General features: G+C 46.3%; 1 protein-coding gene across 3 annotated transcripts in view; it reads right to left on the bottom strand.

The window, feature by feature from the left end:
• LOXHD1 (lipoxygenase homology domains 1) overlaps nucleotides 1-19,373 on the bottom strand; it is a 160,027-nt gene that overhangs the window by 113,124 nt on the left and 27,530 nt on the right. For all 3 annotated transcript variants that reach the window (XM_039228860.1, XM_039228861.1, XM_039228863.1), the window contains exons 5-7: nucleotides 12,571-12,669; nucleotides 5,986-6,134; nucleotides 921-1,044 (exon numbers count right to left, since the gene is read on the bottom strand). In XM_039228860.1, coding sequence (XP_039084791.1) covers nucleotides 921-1,044; nucleotides 5,986-6,134; nucleotides 12,571-12,669 — 372 coding nt within the window. The remainder of the gene's footprint in view (nucleotides 1-920; nucleotides 1,045-5,985; nucleotides 6,135-12,570; nucleotides 12,670-19,373) is intronic.

Raw genomic sequence — 19,373 nt, 5'->3', positions numbered from 1 at the left:
AGCAGCTCAGGGAGGGGAGGGGGAAGGCATGGCTGAGGAGGAGGACAGGGGAGGGGAGGGAAGTCCCCCCCCCTCAACCAGCAGAAGCAGGAAGACAAGCGGATGAGGCAGAAGGAGGGTAAAGGGGGCGTAGGTTCAGGAAAGAGCAAAAGGTGTGCTGATGAGGTGCAGAGAGACGGGTGGGGAGGTGGAAGTGGGGAGACAAGATGTTGGAAGATTCTGCTGATACGTAAGTTGGAGCCAAACCGTGAAGCAGTTTGCATGCTATGCCCCGGGGCCTGGCCTTATTCTCTGTGGACGCTGTGTGGCGGAGACGTTCTCAGGTGTGCACATTCACGACATGATGTTCTGGAACATTCGTGAACTCCCACGCTGGGAGGTGCAGCTTTTCTGTGGAATCCACACAGCGTGGAGATTTACGTGGCACACCGAATCCTGATCTGTCACTTACCAGCCGTGTGACCCTGGACAGGTCTCTCAATGCTTATGTGACTCAGTTTGCTCCTCTGCGACATGGGTATGATAGCAGTTTGTATCTTACAGGGTCACTGTGAGGATTAAAGGGGACCAAATGGGTCAAGTGCCTAGCAGAGGGCCTGGCATATAGTAAGCACTTGATAGGAGGAGAAGTTATGAGTAAATCCACACCCCCATCCACCGTGAACAGGAGTTCACTTTTCGGCTTTATCTAGTGGCTAATCTCTTTCGCCCTGAAAGTTAGTGTCTGCTCAGGGGTATCCCCACCACCGCCTCTGGCATCAGCAGAGTCAGGCTCCAGCACAAAGGGACGGAACACTTTCAAGAGCAGGAGTGGCTGCCTCCTACTGGATCACAGGCCTCCAGGCCCACAGAGGAGAACACTGAACCTCAGGCAGAAAGTGGAATACCAGCCAGTCCGGCTTCCCCTCTCTCTGCTCTACCTGTGGCCTCGGCTCCGCCCACCAAGATATCCCTTTGGATTTTGCCGTCATCTTCATCCAAAGCCAGCCAGCGGTTAAGAGGGAAGTCATATTTTCTCTTGTTCCCAAAATCTTCAATGATAATCTGAGAAGGAGAAGAGAGGGTGGGAGCGGCAAGGGTCACTAACAGCGCACCTGGTGATCAAATACCTCCAGCACTTGAATGCACTCTGAAAATACACTCTCACCTTCTTCATGGCCCAGGGAAAGCTTAGCACCAGGGCTTGCCTTTTGCAGAGCACTGAGAGGCACACAGGGATGACCGGAATTACCTCCTCCTTGAACGACTGAGCCACTATTCCCTCCTCTGCTGCAGATTGTTTTCAAAACTAAGTGCAGGAAATTTGGCAGGATGTGCCTGTGAGACCTGGGTGTGAAGCCTGAATTTACAGACGGCAATGAGAGCATCACCTTCCCCACCTGATGAAGGCTGGGACCCTACCCTCGGTGAGAAGCAGGCGGCTGAGACCCTACCCGCAAGGAGAATTACAAGCCCCAAGTGAGGCACACAGAATCCCAGGGTCTGGCAACCAGGTCAGAAAACGTCGGCCACTGACAGTGAGGAGAATGGAAGTGGCCGTCTACAGAGCCTCCCACAGGGCGCTCACCTGTGAGCCAGGTTGGCAAGGCTGAGATAAGTATGTCTTTCAGAGTTTACCAAGGAGCTGAAAGGCCCTCCTAAATGTCCCAGGAACCCAAACAAAACCCCACTCTAACATAAGCAGACTCATTAATAACTAGGATCTGTCCTCCAGTCATAGCCCTGTGCAGGCAGAGGCTTCTAGTGATAGACGGGATGAACTGGAAAGTGAAAGTGTCTGCCCAGGCATTCCCAAGATTGCCCAAGATGGGGGGAGGGGGGTCCAATTTCAATGAAAGTCTCACTTCCTAAGATCAAAATGTCTGCAGTGTGGAAACAGGGCATACACTGGGCTGCCTGAAGCCATCTCACCCTGTTCGAATCCCGTTTTAAAAAGGAACCCTCTGGGCTAAGAGCTGTTCTCCTGAGGATACCATCCACTAGGGAAAAGCCAGTGTCCTGAACCAGTGAGTAGAGGCCACTGTCTTCCCAGGCTTCTCTCCTCAGATATATCAGCATTCAGGCTTTGGTTTATAAATCAGTCCTTTGTGAGTTTGGTTGGTATGAGTCACCCTTCAGAGCCCGCTGATTTGATGGAGTGTCTGTACTTTTTAAGTTGAGCACCTGAGACCACTGTGGCACAGGCCAGGGAGGGTTCTGCTGTCAAAGTCCAGCCTCTTGCAACCCTTCTATCTGCACATTTCTCTGTGGCTTTCATCTCTGTGTTAGGGGGAGATTGGGGAGCCAATGACAAAGGTCTGAGGCTTCAGCCTGCCTCCTAACCCCCTTAACTCTTAAAAGCAAAGTGAAGGAAAACAGGACTTAGTTTACCAGAGAAGCTATGAGCCTATTAATAAACCTTGATGAACAGATTCACCATCTCTGTCTTTAAATGTTCATAGACTAGCGTGCTGGCCACGGTTTCAAGAGCAAGAACACCCCCCTCAGAGCTCATGGGGTTGTCATCAATAAAGCGCCCTCTCCTGGCCTGGTGTCTGATGGAAATTCCTCACGAGAGAAGTTTAGCTAATCTGAGAAATAGAACGTGTACCATTAACTACCTCTACAGGAGAAAACTAGCTGAGCCACAAAGGAAAGAGGCAATACTTGAATACATTTTTGGAAAAATGAGATTTTCCAAAATACTACATACAAAGGAGGGCCAAGAGAGAAGATGAAAGTTTAAATATTGGTACAGAAAGTATAAGAGTCCATGAACAGGTCTAAAACTTTTCCTGGGCACCTGGGTGGCTCAGCAGGTTCAGGGTCTGACTTCGGCTCAGGTCATGATCTTGCAGTTCATGAGTCTGAGTCCTGCATCGGGCTCTGTGCTGAGAGCTCAGAGCCTGGAGCCTGCTTGGGATTCTCTGTCTCCCTCTCTCTCTGCCCCTCCTCGCTGCTCACACTCTGTGTCTCTCTCTCTCTCAAAAATAAATAAACATTTAAAAAATTATTAAAAATTTTTAAAAAAGCTTTTCCCAGTGCATATTAAAGTATGCAAACAATTATTTATGAAACTTTTGGCCCCAAGGTCTACAACATGAGGCTGGAGGGGCAGGGTATCTGGGACTGATGGGGGTCATGAGGTCGGGGTAAGGACCAGGCTGGACGGGAGTCCCTAGGTCGGGGTAAGGACCAGCCTGGATGCGGTAAGGACCAGGCTGGCCACTGAAGAGCTGCAAGGCCTCAGGCAAGTTTCTGCTCCAGCGGATAGACCGAGGACAAGGCCCATTGGTGCATGATGTGCCATCTTGTGACTGTTGCTCTTCTGAAATGGTCTTTGAACTGAACTTACCATCTGAGTTGATCACAGTTGTGGACTAACCACACGTGAGGTCCCAGGCCATGGGTCGTGGGGCAAGAGCCAGGAGAGGGGAGGATGCCAGCCCCCTCTTCTCCAGGAGAGGGTGCAGCACAGGGGAAAAGGGGTGCTGGTCACCCCGAGGGCCATAACCCTGGGCTGAGAAGCATATGTGGGCAATTGGCTAGAAAGGAGACGACCTGTGAAGGGGTTAATTATACTGGCTTCTAGGTTTATCCCTCCAAGTCCTTGAATGTAAATACCAAAGGAACAGTTGTCCTGTGAAGTCCAAGACAACCAAGCTCTCTTCTCTGAGCTATAAATGAATTACAAATAAATAAATATCCTTTGCATCAATGTAAAGACTAATCGTGTCCCTGAAAAATCAAAAACAAAAGCAAAAGAAAGGAAGGAATGAAAGAATGAAAGAAGGAAAGGAAGGAGGGTGGGAGGGAGGATGGGGGTGTAAATGAACTAACAGAGCCCCCCCTTCTAGACTTTAATTATAAATATAAAGAAAAAGATTTCTGCGAGCATCCCGGCTGGAACAACAAAATATAACAGATTATCCCGAAAGAAACAAAAATCTCCTTGGCCTCAGTACCAAACTTCAGAAGGCAATGGAACAAGATTTACAACACCTTACAGGAAAAAAAAAAAAGGAAAAAATGTGTTCACTCAGTCAAGCTGCCCCTTCCTTATGCAAAGGGGCCTGTTCTGGCACAAAAACCCACTTCCTTCGTGAAGTTTCTGAGAGCGCAGAAGCAGGGTGAGTGGGCCCATGTAACCAGAAAGGAACCTGAGCTCAGGAGGGGGCAGCTGCAAAACTGGTTAAGGCCACGCCCAGGCCAGGGGTGCACCTTGCAGCTCTTTGCACTAACCCTGGGTTTTCACTGCCTTTCTTCCCAGGATGAGGGAACTGGGCCCCTGGGCCCCATCCCCGCTGAGGTCACAAACCGCACCTGCCTCCTCTCCCTCCTCCATCCTGAAGACACACCTCGGCCTCACATTGGCTATTCTGGTTCTGGACTCCTGCCCCATTTCTTCTCCAATCCAAGCAGCATTTAGCCTCCTAGAACCCTGGTCAGCACTGGGCTGCTGCTCTTAGGGCCAAACAAACCCCCTCCTTTCCAAAGGAACTTTGGCCTTTCCTCACTTCACCAATTCATGCCCCATGCCAGGCCAAGAGCTGGGGAAAGGCCCTCAGGGAATTTCTGGGCTAGTTATGGAGAGGAGCATGGCAGACATTAGAGGATGCTCACCCAGCCCTTTGCTGGTCACCTTCTTATAAAGGCTGGAAAGCCAGCCACTTGTCCCAGTTTCCACTGTAGCTAGGTTAGTCACATGACTCATTTCTGGCCAAACGTAGGCAAAAGGCCCAAGGAGGGCACTGCATCTCTCAAAATAAAACAACATGTGCCAGAAAGAAAAAAAAAGTGGTTTTCCCCTTTGGTCTTCCCTCCTCTTCCTGCCTGGAACACAGATGAGATGCCTAGAGGTTTGGCAGCCATCATATGATCATGAGGCAACAAGGTAGAGGATGACAGCCACAGTGCCTAGGATGGTGACACAGCAAGAAAGCAGGTGTCCTAGAAAGCAGCTGTCCCAGCCCTGAGCTGACCATATCTGGATTTTGTGTGAGATGAGAAATCTTCTGATAACTGCAGGTCAGCCACTGCAGATATTAGAAGGTAAATGAAGTTGAATAATAACAAAATCTCCCCTAGCCGGTAGCCTCATTCTCCATTGTTAAATTGTCACAAATTGGAGGGGTTTCTGTTTTAAGCACTAAGATCTTTTCCAAAATATTTCTCAGAACTATGGTTTACAATAACCTTTCCCTATCATTCTGGAATGAGCTGAAATATACTGATAGCCTCATGAAGGGAAGTATCTACAAAAGGCTGATAGCTCATTTTCTAGGTGACCCCAGACTTCTGTGGATTTTTAATATTCTTTTGGCTTTTTCTATCTTCCTTGAGTCCCCATTACAGTTTTCAACAGCCCTACCTAAAATAATGACTCTTTCCCTCTCTGATGTTCTACTGTAGGTTTAAAATTGCAGGCAAGAATTTGCTAGAAGGGACTGTGAGTGAGCACTAGGACATGAGAGAGAGTCTGAGGGGTCTCTCCTTCAAAATCAGCGCAGGGCAAGATAGAGCTCCTCACAAACTCTGAGCCTGCTGTGTTTTAGCTTCTCAGAAGCCTGTTTGCTTTTTTCTTGATTCTTACCTTTGTCTTGGGTTGGTGAGACTATAAGGCATCTAAGATGCAGAAATTTGAGATTCAAGCAACAGCCCAAGATAAGTCACAAGAGAGCTTATGATTAAGCTCTGACGGGTGCTCTAAGCAGGCAGGGTTATAAACTCATGGGAGAGAGAGGTTCTGGTGGGCAAGTCAGGGAGAGCTTCGTGGCAGAGTCTCAAGGATGATCAGGCCCTGGTTACATTCAGATGGGAGACTTGGGCTTTCTGGGAAGGGGGTAACGTGGGCAGGGTGGGGCAGCATAGTTGGCCAGCAGGCTTTGATGGAAGAGTGGAGCCAGATGGGCCAAGAGAGGGAAGTCGGGGCTGAAATAAACCCTCTGAAGAGCCAGAATTCCCCCTCCCAGGCCTCAGGGACCACAGACAGGCAGCTGGACCCACCTTGGACAGGAACCAACCTGCAGACCCGCCCTTGTTGTTGTGGCCAATATTGATCTTCATCAGCTGCCCCAGGTCGGGAGCATCCAGAATGAACTTGTCTTCAGCTCCCCTTTCAAAGTTGTCCTTTCCGTTTTCCAGCCTGCGCTCCCCTGCACACACACACAGGCAGGAAACTTACAAAGGAGACTGAAGAGGAGAAAGAACCAATGGTCTGCCCACTGAAGGTAGTCTCTTGACAAGGCAGGAGGTGGGTGGGCAGCGGGGGACAGGGGGTTCGTAGGTACTTTCTGTACTTGCGCTCAATTTTGCTGTGAACCTAAAACTACCCTGACAACAACATTAGCTCAGCTTCACCCTGAGATCTCTGAGCTCTGTATGTCCCTTGTCGCAACCTCCAGTCAAGGCACAAGCCTGCCCCATGTGTGGCTTGTGCCCAGTTCCCATAACTGGGCTTCTGATTTCTATCTTGGTCTGGAGTTCCCATCCTGGGAACCACATGTGCACGCCCAGGCCTGGAGCTGAGGTCCTGCCTGGCTTGTACCAGCTGCTTGGCGCAAACTGGGAGCACAACCATGGGAGCTGGTCCTGGGCTGTGCTGGGACCCTGATGGCCAACACACTTCCGTAGGCCCGCCTCCTTTTCTGGAAAACAGTGATGACAGCTACCATCAGACACACTAGTTTCACACAGATACTTTTTTTTTTTCTTTCTATTTGTCACTACAATCCATGAGGGAGTATTATTAATTCTGTCCTGTGGATGAAGAAACAGGCTTGGAGAAGTGAGATTACATGTCAGAAGTCATGCTGGGTACTAAGCATGTCATTAGGATCCGTTCTAACCTGTTCCTTCTACTTTGCAATTTTCCGTTATTATGTTCCCAAGCTTACAGGTCATATTAACCCCTACGGCCCCACCTAAGCACCAGCTTTGTTCTGATGCCACCTGTTCCTCTTCTTTTCTAATTGAATTCTTTAAATCTTTCTACATGGTAATGGCAGCAACTCAAAACCATACAAAAGTAGCGTAAGACATCCGTAGAGGGGCGCCTGGGTGGCTCAGTCAGTTGAGCATCTGACTTTGGCTCAGGTCATGGGTTTGAGTCCCCCCTCGGGCTCACTGTTGTCAATGCAGAGCCTGCTTCGGACCTTCTGCTTCCCTTTCTCTCTACCCCTCCCCCACTCTCATGCACTCTCTCTCACAAATAAATTTAAAATCATTAAAAAATGAAAAGACATCTGTACACCCACCGCCCAGATTTCAGAGGCATAAAAAGATGCTAACACTGTCTAATTTGCTGAAGACCTTTCTCTCTCTCTTTTTTTAATGTTTTATTTATTTTGAGAGACAGAGAAAGACAGCATGAGCAGGGGAAGGTCAGAGAGAGAGGGAGACAAAGAATCAGAAGCAGACTCCAAGTTCTGAGCTGGGTGTCAGCACAGAGCCCAATGCGGGGCTCAAACCCATGAACCGTGAGATCATGACCTGAGCAGAAGTCGGACGTCCAACCGACTGAGCCACCCAGGCGCCGATGACCTTTCTCTTTTTTAAAGAAGAGATGACAGGTAGTTCTACAGTCTCACTGGCCATCCTGCCTCCCCTGCTCCCTCTCCCAAATAAACACTATCCACAAGTGATATGTATGGTCTCTGTGAATTTTGGTTGGCACATGGAGGTATTCATAAAGAAAACATGCTATTTTTGCATGTTTTAGAATTTACATACGGGGCGCCTTGAGTTCATTTGTGGAACTGCTGTATCAGAGTCACTGAATGAAAAAATACTATTATGTTTCTTCTGCTGATGGGCATTTTGGTTGTGCCTGGCTTTTTGCTTTGCAAATAGCACTGAAATGGACTCTTTCATAACTGTCTTCTGCTGCATACCCGTGACAAATGCTCTGAGTGGACACCTACAGAGTCACCAGGTCCTGGGGTGTGCTCACCTTCAGTGTATTAGGTGTTGTCAAATTACCCTCCAAAATGGTTGTACGTCAGTTACCACCACAGTGTATGAGGGGTCCCATTCCCCACAATCATCATTAAAATACATTCTTTAAAAGTTTACATCAATATGCATGTAATGGTATCTCATTGTGATTTTTATTTACATTCTCTTGATTATGTGGAGAGACTAAAATATATATTGTGCACATATATTTCTCGAGAGAGATACACTGATATATGTTGGCCATTTAGACCTTGCTCTTCTGTAATTTTTTCTGTCCGTATGCTTTCTTATATTCTTTATCATCTCTCCTCTGTCTACAGTGTCTTTTATCATACAGATACTTTTCTTATTTTAGTGGACTTTTATCAATATTTTCCTTTGTTGTTTGTGCTCTTAGTGAATTGTTCAAGAAACTCCATCCTAAATTGAAATTCAAAAGACATGCTCTTAAAGTTTCTTCTAAAATTTTCAGAGGGTTGCTTTTTCACATTTAAGTCTTTAGCCCATCTGGAAGTTATCTTTGTGTATGGTGAAAGGTAAAAAGATTTAATTTTATCTTTCCTCATATGGTAAGACAACTGTTTGCACACGAATAATTGAATATTCCATCCTTTCTGATTTATAACACTATCTCTGTGTTAGACTCCATTCTATTTCACTGATTTGTTTCTCATCCTATCAATATGATACTGTTTTAGTTTTTAGAGATCAGTGGTGTCTTTTAGGATCACAGTAAGTATCCCCACTTATTAATATTGTTAATATTATTTTCCTTATTCAAAATAGTCTTGGCAATAGTTAGCCCTTTATGGATGCCAATTTTATTAGCAGCTTAAGCTGTGGGATATTGCCTTTTGGAAATGTAACTGAAATTGCACTGCATTCATAAGCTAATCTGGGAAAATTTGACTTCTTAGTGAATTTGAGACTTTTCTCATCCACGAGCATATTTCTCCATTTAAATTTTCTTGTATATCCTCAAGTAAATATTTATATTCTTTACAGAAAGTTCTTTTGTTAGAGTTTTTCTTAGGCACCTTATAATTGCTATTATAAACTATGTATTTTTAAATTAAATGTTTGCTTAAAAAAATAAAAATAAATGTTTGCTTGTTGTTTCTGTTAAGATTTGTATATTAATCTTGTATCCCGCACCTTTATTAAACTTTCTTTCCCATGGTTCTAATGATTTGTAAATCCTCCAGATTTTATAGTTGATTATTATTTTTATGAAAGTTAAAATTTGTTTCTAAATGGGGTGAGAGAGAAATTAGGAGTTTCTTCTAATTTTATTGACTGTGATCAAAGAATGCTGTCTCTGTCTTACTGCTTAATTTGTTTGTTAAGATTTGCTTTGTGATTTAGTATGTGGTCATTATGTGCTTGAAAAACACATATTCTCTACCAGTTGGACACAGGAATCTGTATAGTTCCATTAGATCAAGCTTATTAACTGGGTAATTAAAGTCTTCTGCATCCATACTAAATTTTTATCCATTTCACTTATCAATTATTGAGAGTGATATATAAAAATCTTTCACTATACTTCTGTGTTTGTCAAGTTTCTTCAACAATTTTGTTAATTTTTGCTTCCCATATTCTGGGAATATGTTGTAAAATTTATACAAGTTCATAATTATTACATCTTATAGGTAAATTGTTCCTTTTGTCATTGTCCAATATGCTTTTATTTCTAACAAAGTGGTTTTTGCCTTAAAGTTTAATTTAACAAATAATAATACAGCTATACCACCATCTTCCATGTTATTGATATGCTCCTGATATACTTTATTCAGTTTTATTTATTCTCTGCCCTTCTGGATCACATGTTTATGCTGGGTTCTTTTTTTCTTTTCATTTAATATGAAAATACCTATCCTTTAACTGATGAGTTTAGTTTCAGCCATCATCAGTTCATCATCTGTTTCTATTTATTGTGATTATTTATACATTTACTTTTTTTTTTAGGATTAGCCATGCTTTTTTTTGCTTCCCTTTCCTCATTTTCTGCCTTCTATTGGATTTGATTAAGGCTTTATTCTCTTTTATTCACTCTATTGGTTTAGAAGTTATGCATTTTTTATTTGGGGGGCATGGTTACTTTTACCATTTTAATATGCATACTTGACTTACTAAAGTCTAAAGTTCATCAATGTCTCTACTCTCCTATCCCTTGGGGAATGAACTGCGATCAAGAACCCAAGTATGTTTTAACTTTCATTATCCACCTTCTTTCTTAAAGATTATTATGTTTTAGTATTTTGGGTCCATATTTTCTCATGCCCTAATGATAGTCATTATTAGAATTGCTCACTATAGCCAAAGCTTGCTTAGCTTTGTTACATAATTATCAATAATTTTTACTCTCTTGCTTGCTTTACCTTTCTTGGGGACAGGATTTCCTTTTTATTAAAGAACATTCCTCAGTGGCTGCTTAAGTCTATGAGTGGTAAACCCTATTTCTCTTTGTTTGCATGGCAATTCATTAATTCTGCCCTCACTCTGGAATGATAACCTAACTGGATACGGAGTTCTAGGCTGAGATATAGTCTTGCTCAGAACACTAAGCTATTAGAACTTATGACCTTGTATAGGTAGCTGACAGGAATTTGCTATCAACCTAATTGGTTTTGTGGAAGAGAATCTGTCAAATCTGGTTACTTTTAAGCTCTTTCCTTTTGCCTTTGGTTTTACCACAACGTATCTATGCATTTTTTTAATGTTTTTTATTTATTTCTAGGAGAGAGAGAGAGAGACAGCATGAGCAGGGGAGGGTCAGAGAGAGAGGGAGTCACAGACTCTGAAACAGGCTCCAGGCTCTGAGCTGGCAGTCAGCACAGAGCCCGACGCAGGGCTCGAACCCACAAACCGCGAGATCACAACCTAAGCGAAAGTTGGACGCTTAACCGACTAAGCCACCCAGGCGCCCCTACCACAATGGATCTAAATGTGGATTTGTTTTCATTTATCCTGCTCAGTGACTCCTTCTGTTACTTTAATCTGAAAATTCATATCTTTGCTCAGTTTGGAAAAAGTTTCAGCCGTCATCTGTTCAAATATACCCTCTTGCCTATTCTATGTATTCTCTATTTGGAATTTCTGTTCAACATCTATCAGAACTTACTCTGTCCTACATGTCTCATGACCTTATGACCTCTCATTTATATTTTCCAACTCTTTATACCTCTACTATATCTGAGTATTTTGCTCATATTTGTGTTACAGTTTTTGAGTCTCTATTCAGTGGTTTCTAACTGTGTTGCCTAACACATCCGTAAAGTATTTATATTTGGTAACTACATTTTCTATATTTCTGTTTTCTATATTTTTCATGGGGTCTTGTTATTTTCTTCAATTGTTTTATTCATGTCTTTAGCCTATTTAAGCATCTTTAAACTATAGCTTTTCTCAGATTACTCTATTGTCTGAAATTTTGCAGGATTTAATCTGTTGTGTTCACTAATGTTTAGTCACAGTGGATTATGCCCTTGAGTGTTTTGTAATTTTGAAAAGTGAACTTATCTCCAGTACCTTGTCTTTGGGAATCTTATGCAATGCTTCTGTAGACTCCCAAGGGTATTTCTGGCATGGAGCAAATTTTCCGTCCTTTGGGGGAGTAGGGGTTCCCAAATCACAGCTGTAGTGTAAAATCAGACGTCAAGCCCACATGTATGCAAGCAGGAGGTATCGATTTCTCAGCAACTGTCTTTTCATCTAGAGCTCTTGCAGAAATAAGGTTACTGTACTGATGAGCAAAATTTTTCCTGGCCTATTTTTTCAGTGAAGATGTTCCTGTGAACTTTCAAGGCTCCTGGCTTTATGTGCAGTTCTAATTTTGCCTGTCTTGCTTCACGCAGCACAAAATCTCATTTTCTGACCCCAAATGAGTATGACAATCTATCCTGTAGATAGCTGAACATGAAAGGTCCCTGCTTCCAAGAGCTGTGCACTGATTAATAGCTAATACTTTGGTTTTGAGTTCCCTCTTCATTTCTGGCACCTGGAGATTTCTCCTCTCTTCTTATAAGCTCGGCAATACATTCTGAATTCTTTAATACACTGTGACCAAAATTCACATGTCAGTAGATTTTCTGACCCCTTTTTTATTTCATAAAATTGGAAGAAACAGGAGAGACTTCCCATCTCAGTTCTACTGGCCTGCCTGGCCTCCCAACACCCATAGCCATGTCTGTGTCCTCAGTTCTTGCTTCACCCACGAAGTCTAATTCTATCCCCTGATCCCATTCTGGTCTGCATCAAGCCACTGCACTGAATCAAGCTGTGCCCAGCCACATTCAAAATATAACTCAAGATGGCCATGGAACTTAAGGAGATTAGGACAGTGAGAATGAGCTCCTTGGTAATGTAAAGGTCGGGTCTGTTCATAGTCTAGCATGAAGGACAATTTAAATAGACCTCAAACCCACCTTATTCTAAAAACATTTCACACACATAAATTTTACAAGATGAGCACCTTGCTGCCCAGGGAAGGCTGTGACAAAGCACACCACAAGCAGAATTACCGCTCACGAGAAGAGACTGGAGCTGTCTTCCTCTGCCAGGAGTTGGGGGAAGAGCCCACCTAAGAAGCAGAAGTGGGCACAGCTTGGGAAGAGAAGATTTCAAACCCAGTACCTGTGTCTCCATACTCTCCGAAGATATTGATGACGACATCAGCATCAGTCCCTGCACCAATGACATCACCAGTGTACACCTTGACTTCATACTTGTTACCTGGGAATGAGGACAGAGAAAGCCTCAGCTCGTTAGGATCCTGTAAAGAAGAGAACAAAGGCCTCCAAAGGAGCTACCACATCCCCAACCCTTCCCTCCAGCAATGCATCAAGTGTCACCATCGCTGTCAAAAACAGAGCAAGAAACAAGCTGCCTGACATTGGTTCCAAATGGCCATTACTAATATACCTGTTTCACATCAACACATCGCACACCTTAAACGTACACCATGTTATATGTCAGTTATATCCCAATAAAGTGGGAAAGAAAAGAAAAAAGTCAAATGGTCACTGCTAAACAGTGTACACAGCATAAATCGGAGATAGATGAAACTTCTGTTTTCAGGCTGCCTTGGGATGCATAAATCAGCCCAAATCCAGATCCACACTGAACCAGACCACCAGCCAATCTCCCCTGGATACTGAAATGCTTCTTAATGGGCCCACTGCACATCTACTCTGCCTTCTCCAATCTGTTCTCCACACACATCACAGTGTAAAAATTCACTAGGGAAAATACATTCTGCAAATGAGAATCAAATTTATCTGTAAATTAATTGTCAGGGTCATAACTAATGCAAAGACCAGGGCACCAATAGTAGGCAGCACGCGCATGGTTAGTGGCTACCTCACTTAAAGATCTGTACCGCTTCCTGTATCTTTCCCCCATTTGCTGAACAGAAACCCATGCGCTGTAACCCCCAAATGCTTCAGCCTTGCCCATGGCCTTACAGGGGAGATGGGGCCCAATGTAAACTTCACAACATGCTGAGCCCACCTGGGTCTCCTGCGTTGCAGCCCGCCTCAGGGTGGGGAGCGAAGGACAGGAGCTGCTGGGTGGTATGGGAAGGAAGACTCCTCTAGACTTTCTTTAGGTCCCAGCAATTCCAAGGGCTGAGGCGACTTTCTCTTCCCTTCTCCCTTCCTTCAAAGACTTTCTATTTTTTACGTAGAAGAACTCTGTTCAGATTCCTTATGCCCAATATGTGAAGTTAATAAAAATTAGAGGTGTTTCACTAACTCAAAAAGGTATCTGTAGCCTCATGTTTATTGCAGCATTACTTACAGTAGCTAAGATATGGAGAAAATCTAAGTGTCCATCAATGGAAGAATAAAGAAGTTGTATTACATATATGCAATGGAATACTACTCAGTCATGAACAGCATTCCAAGAAGGGAATCTTGACATGAATGGACCTTGAGGGCATTTTGCTAAGTGAAAAAAAGCCAGTCACAGAAAGATTAACATAGCATGGGTCCACAGATGTGGGGAATCTAAAAAAGAAACAACAACAAAAACACCCCTCAAAACAAAACAAAAAAACTCGTAGATACAGAGAACAGATTGGTGGTTGCCAGGGGTGGAGGATAAGGGGGTGTACAAAATGGGTGAAAGGAAACAAGAGGTACAAACTCTGGGGCGCCTGGATGCCTCAGTCGGTTAAGTGTCTGATGCTTGGTTTCTGCCTCAGGTCAGATCTCACAGTTATGTGAGTTCCAGCCCCACGTCGGGCTCTGCACTGAGCGTGGAGCCTGCTTGGGATTCTCTCCCTCTCTCTGCTCCTCCTCTCACTCACACTGTCTGTGTCTCTCTCAAAATAAATAAACTTAAAAAATTTTTTAAAAAGGTACAAACTCCCAGTTATGAGGTAAAGAAATCATGACGTGAGATGTATGGCATAGCAAGTATAATTAATAACACCGCACTGCATATGTAAAGTTGCTGAGAGAGCAGATCTTAAAAAGTTCTTATTACAAAAATTAAATTATAATCATGTGTGGTGATGGATATTAACTAGACTTGGGGTGATCATTTCACAATATGCACACACATCAAATCATTATTTTGTATACCTGAAACGAATATAATGCTTCATGTCAATTACACCTCAATAAAAAAACAATAGAACTGTATTAATTGAGGCCCAGAGTTCCAGTCCCTCTGCCCACCGCCAACCCGGGGGCCTTCCCTGATGTCCTAGCCCCCAGGGCCTTTCTCCCCTGCATTCCTTGGGTCTGCCAGGTTGTCTGTGCCAGTGATTTCCAAGTTCACCAGGGACTGCCTTGTGCAGTTTGCTGTTTTCCTGCAGGTGAGGCTTCTAAGATCTTCAAGAATTTAAAAGAGGTCTGGGGCAGGACTTCCTTCTCACCTATAGCTCCCCACACACATGTCCTCTTAGCACGGTGCTGGGCACAAACTAGAGCCTAAGTTTATCGGAAAACAACTTGACTCAAACTTCCTAAAGCTCAAAGTCCCAGGGAAGTCGCTCAGTGCAAAGGAGTGAGGTGGGGGCGATAAGGAGAAAACCTAATTTCACCCCACTCCCATCTCAAATCCCGCCCAGCACCTGCCATCTAGAGATGACATGATGCAGAACGTTGCAGGCACCCACGGAGGGCACCCCTGACACACATGCAGCCCTGAAGGCTGATCTTTAACCTGCCGAGAACCCGAGCCAGGAGACAGCCATTCTCCCCTCAAACCTCACTCGGTGAGACCCATCAGAAGAGAGGGAAGCCCCTCTAATCCGTGCCCCCAACCAAAGATCTCCCAGACTCCCACCCACCTTGGATTCCCAAGAAGACCCCTCTGAGATGGGAGACATATCCAGGTCTTCAGAAGAGGCCAGACTCAGGCCACCCCTAGATGAGTGCCTTGACATCTGGGCCACATTCAGGCTAGCTTGCCGACACAGCAGAGTTCCAGGCTCCTCCCGGCCCCGCCCCCCCAGAAGGTCCTTCACGCATGGCTGTGAAGAACGAAGAAGGCCCTGGCCATGTCTAGCTTCCTGCTCCTGCTCATCTTCCAAGCTGCAGAGGCCCCTGGCTGCAGGCTTGTTCCCCTGGCTGCCAGGGCCTCTGAGAACCATTCATTTTGCTTCACATCCTTTCTCAGGTCCAGTCTGGGGCTCACTTCACACAGAGGCAAGTCCCCTCTGCAGAGTGACAAGATGCCCAGGACCCCTTGGCTGGTGATGCCAGGGGGCTGGGGAGAGGCCCTAAAGGCCCCTGCTGAGCATCAGTCAGTCCGAGAGGGTGAGCGGACTCCAGACAGCCTTGGGCACGGTGCAGCAGGAGGAAGGATGGGGGTGGGGGTGGGGAGCACTTGGGGCAGGAGTAGCAGACATTCTGCATCATTCCAAAAGGCAGAACTAGACTTAGCACTTGAATTATAAAGAAGGATATTTTAGCTCACCAAAAGAAACATTTTCTAGAACGTAGGGCTACCCAACAAAGCATGGTATGCCCTTGGGGGAAGTTGAGTTTCCCACCCCTAGAGACATCTAAGCAGTCACTTTGTGACAAGCACTTTGGTGGAGAGCCATCTGTCAGGGAGGCTGTAAAGAAAATGACAGAGGTGAGAGAATGTGAGAACACTATGGGTCCTTTTCAATCTGCAATTCCATGACATTTGACCAGGAAAGGCAGCCTGCAGATACAGAGGGAAGCCAAGAGATGGAGGGGGCCCCTCAAAGTACAGGGGGAGGTGCCCGAGGCCGGTACAGGCAGGCCTGGGGGGCAGGACCCCATGCAGGGTTTTGAAAACACACAGCATCCCCAGGGAAGTCCAGAGAAGCAGTCATCAGGGCTAAAATGAGGCAAGGTAGGAGACAAGCCAAGGGTGGAAGGAGCTTCCAGAACTGTCCAGCCGAGGTGGACAAGGGGCTCAAGCCCAGGGGTCAGGAAGTCAGCTGAACAGAATACAGGAGGTAATCAGTTCTGGAATGAGGTTGGACTGTTCTGTATCCTCTGCAGACCTCCCTATGGCAAGATGGGGTCCTGGTTCTCCACGTAGGAGAAAAAGCAGGACCCTCCGGTGCCAGGTGACCTCTGATCACACCGAGGAAGGGCTGAGAGCTGCCGCGGGGTGGGCAAGGCACACCCCACAAAACCGCTCTGTACACAATGAGCCTGATTATATTACTGTTCTCCCTGCTTTTCGTCCACATTTCCTCTTCAGGCAGAACCCCATACTATCTGATTTGCCATTTTCTGAACAAGGCCTAGGGCCTGGTGCCAACCCTAAATTGTGATTAAATGCATATACTGTGGCAAGAGTTAGACAGGATAAAAGCAGGGCTTCATTCTCTCATGGCTGCCGGACTGTCTGCACAGTGCATCAAGCCTTCTTCCCAAGCGGTCATGAGAGGCCCCCCAGGTCCCCGTGATCAGAATTTCAATGAGCACAAACTTGCAAGTCTGGTCACAAGTGGGCTTTTATATGTTGAATTCACCCCTTAGATCTGTGGATCCACGTGAGAGCAAAATGCCCATATGTGAAATGTGGCTGCCTTCCTGGTGAGAGGAACAGGGCCAGAGGGAAAGGTCCCAGGCCAGTAGAAACCCCTGCCCCAGGGGCCAGAGGGGAACAAGGCAGGACAGAGAAAAATGACGAGAGGAAAGACCTGAAAGAAAATGGCCAGGGCTGGCCCACCTTCTAGGGCAAATAACACCTAACAGTCACCCAGGCCTTGCAGCTCACGAGGTCCCAGCACGTCCTTGATGTCATCTGAGCCATACCATGGCCACATGATACAGGCAGGACAGATACTGCTGACGTTCTCATTTACAGATGGGGAAACAGAGGCTCGGAGGGCACGGCAGCTTGCCCAGGGACACCCAGGGATGCATAGCTGCTAAATGATGCAAGAAAGGCTCAAAGCCAGGTCTCTTGTCTCTGAAGTCAGGGCTCTTTTTAGAATGTGTCATGGCCTCTCATTCTCTATGCCAGGGGAAGGCAAAGTGTTTCCGTAAGGTGCCAGGTAGTAAATATTTTAGGCTTTGCAGGCCACCTGGTCTCTACTGCAACTATTCCACTCTGCTGCTGTATCGTGAAAGCAGCCAGGCGCAATACAGGAGTTCCCCCCCCACCCCCCCGCCGACCCCCGGCTCCCCGCCTTCCCTGCGGGGCCAGACCAAGACCCCCAGTGGATGCCTGCACCCGTGGTACCAAACCCTCTAGAAACTAGGTTTTCTCCTATCCATACATACTATAATACAGTTTGACTTCTAAATCAGGCACAAAGATCTTACCTACAATAACTAATCATGTTACAACTGTAATAATACCCTGTAATAACAGCGATATGAACGCGGTCTCCCTCCCTGAAAATTCCTTCCTGCCCTCTACTCACCCTTCTCCTGAAGGTTGGGGGTGGGGGGTGACAAACAGCTGCGTGATGACGAAGGGAAGAGAATGACGCAGGCTCTGACACAGGTTAAGATCCGCTCTGGACGTGGGTTCACCTCGAGGGGGTGAGAAGGAGCATGTCCCGTGCCCAGAGTGGGTAGGCAGGGCCAGCCAGCCTTCCCATGCCCCTGCAATGCTGGGTGACTGGGCTGAGCTCAATGTTCCCCTGAGCGCAGTGGAGAATGGGGGGATGCGGCTGGGGTTTCTTAAAGGTGGGGACAGATGGCAGCACCAGTTCTGCAACCTCAGACATTGTGCCTTCAGTTCATTGCCTGGCTGAGAGTGAGCAAGGAATAGAGATGGAAAGAGAGAGGAAGGTCAGGTTGGAGGAGCGGCTGGCAAGTTCACTGTCCTTCCTGAGCAAGCAGTGGGACCGATAGGGCCTAGTGAAGGCTTGCAGGAATTGTTGCCCCAGCCAATTCTAGGGCTGGCCTGTGGGTTAATCAATGCCACAGCATTCTCCCTAGAACTGATTTCTGTCTGGCCTTTTAGGGAGCTACCAGTAGCTTATAGGGTGCCTTTCTACAAATTAGAAAAAGGCTTCCTTCCTCAAGACACTTGACTGCCATCTGTTGGATGACTGTTATCATAAATATACAACCTACCACCTCTATGATGTGAAAAACGTCTCTTTACATAGTCTCAGTTGTACAGTGGACAACCCACATACCTGAACCCAGGAACACTACCTTTCAGAGAGTGGCTGCCTTTGGCTGAAGGTCAGTGTGAGCTCAAAGAAGCCAAGGTAGTTTAAGCATTGATCCGAACAACATACGAGAAAGGAAATGGACCAGAGATTAAAGTAATTACATAGTACCTTCCAGAGCCAAACAGAATTGAGTTGGGGTGCTACACGGATGGCATTAGCAGCAGCCTAAAGACACACAGACGGCCCTCAAGGCCACAAGCATAAGGCAGCCTGTGCCCTGCTTGCCCACAAGCCCAGCCTTGCCTCTTCTCTCCTCTGAAGCCTCCATGGCAGAGGCACAGGCCTGCTTCTCTAAACAGAAACCGTGTCCCTTGTGGGCCAGCCGGAAGCTGCCTGTGTGGGCTTCCAGAAAAGGCAGGCACTGGCAGGCCCCAGCTGCCTCCTGCGCCTGGTGCACCAGCCGCCCCCACAGCCTCGCCTGCGCTCTGTCTGGAACAGTCAGCACACAGCAGCGACAGGACACATCTGAGAGAACCGCCCTGGGCGACGTGGGGGAGGCACAGCCATGAGTGGGCCGGATCCCCCAAATCTCGGTGCTGAGCCGGGCTGAGCTGGTTGTCACGTTCCCGATGACAGAAGTCAAGCAAATGGCCGGAAACTAGGCCTCCGTCCTGCTTGCCAAGGAAGGGACCATCCCACACCCAACGTGATTTGTGCCTCACAGCAGCTCACGTGGCCCAAGCTTTTTTAGGAAGCAGGGAATCATGAATGAAGCGATCCTGAATTGCCGCAGGGTGTTTCTTTCCCTAGGCCTCGCCCATTCTCAGGTCGTGCGTATTTAGAACATATTTAGAACGCGCGGCTT

The sequence above is a fragment of the Hyaena hyaena genome, unplaced genomic scaffold (assembly GCF_003009895.1).
Source record: "Hyaena hyaena isolate Hyena2069 unplaced genomic scaffold, ASM300989v1 scaffold_33, whole genome shotgun sequence".
NCBI classification, from domain to species: domain Eukaryota; kingdom Metazoa; phylum Chordata; class Mammalia; order Carnivora; family Hyaenidae; genus Hyaena; species Hyaena hyaena.
The sequence above is the reverse complement of the archived record's forward strand: the minus strand, read 5'-3'. Positions and strand labels throughout refer to the sequence as shown.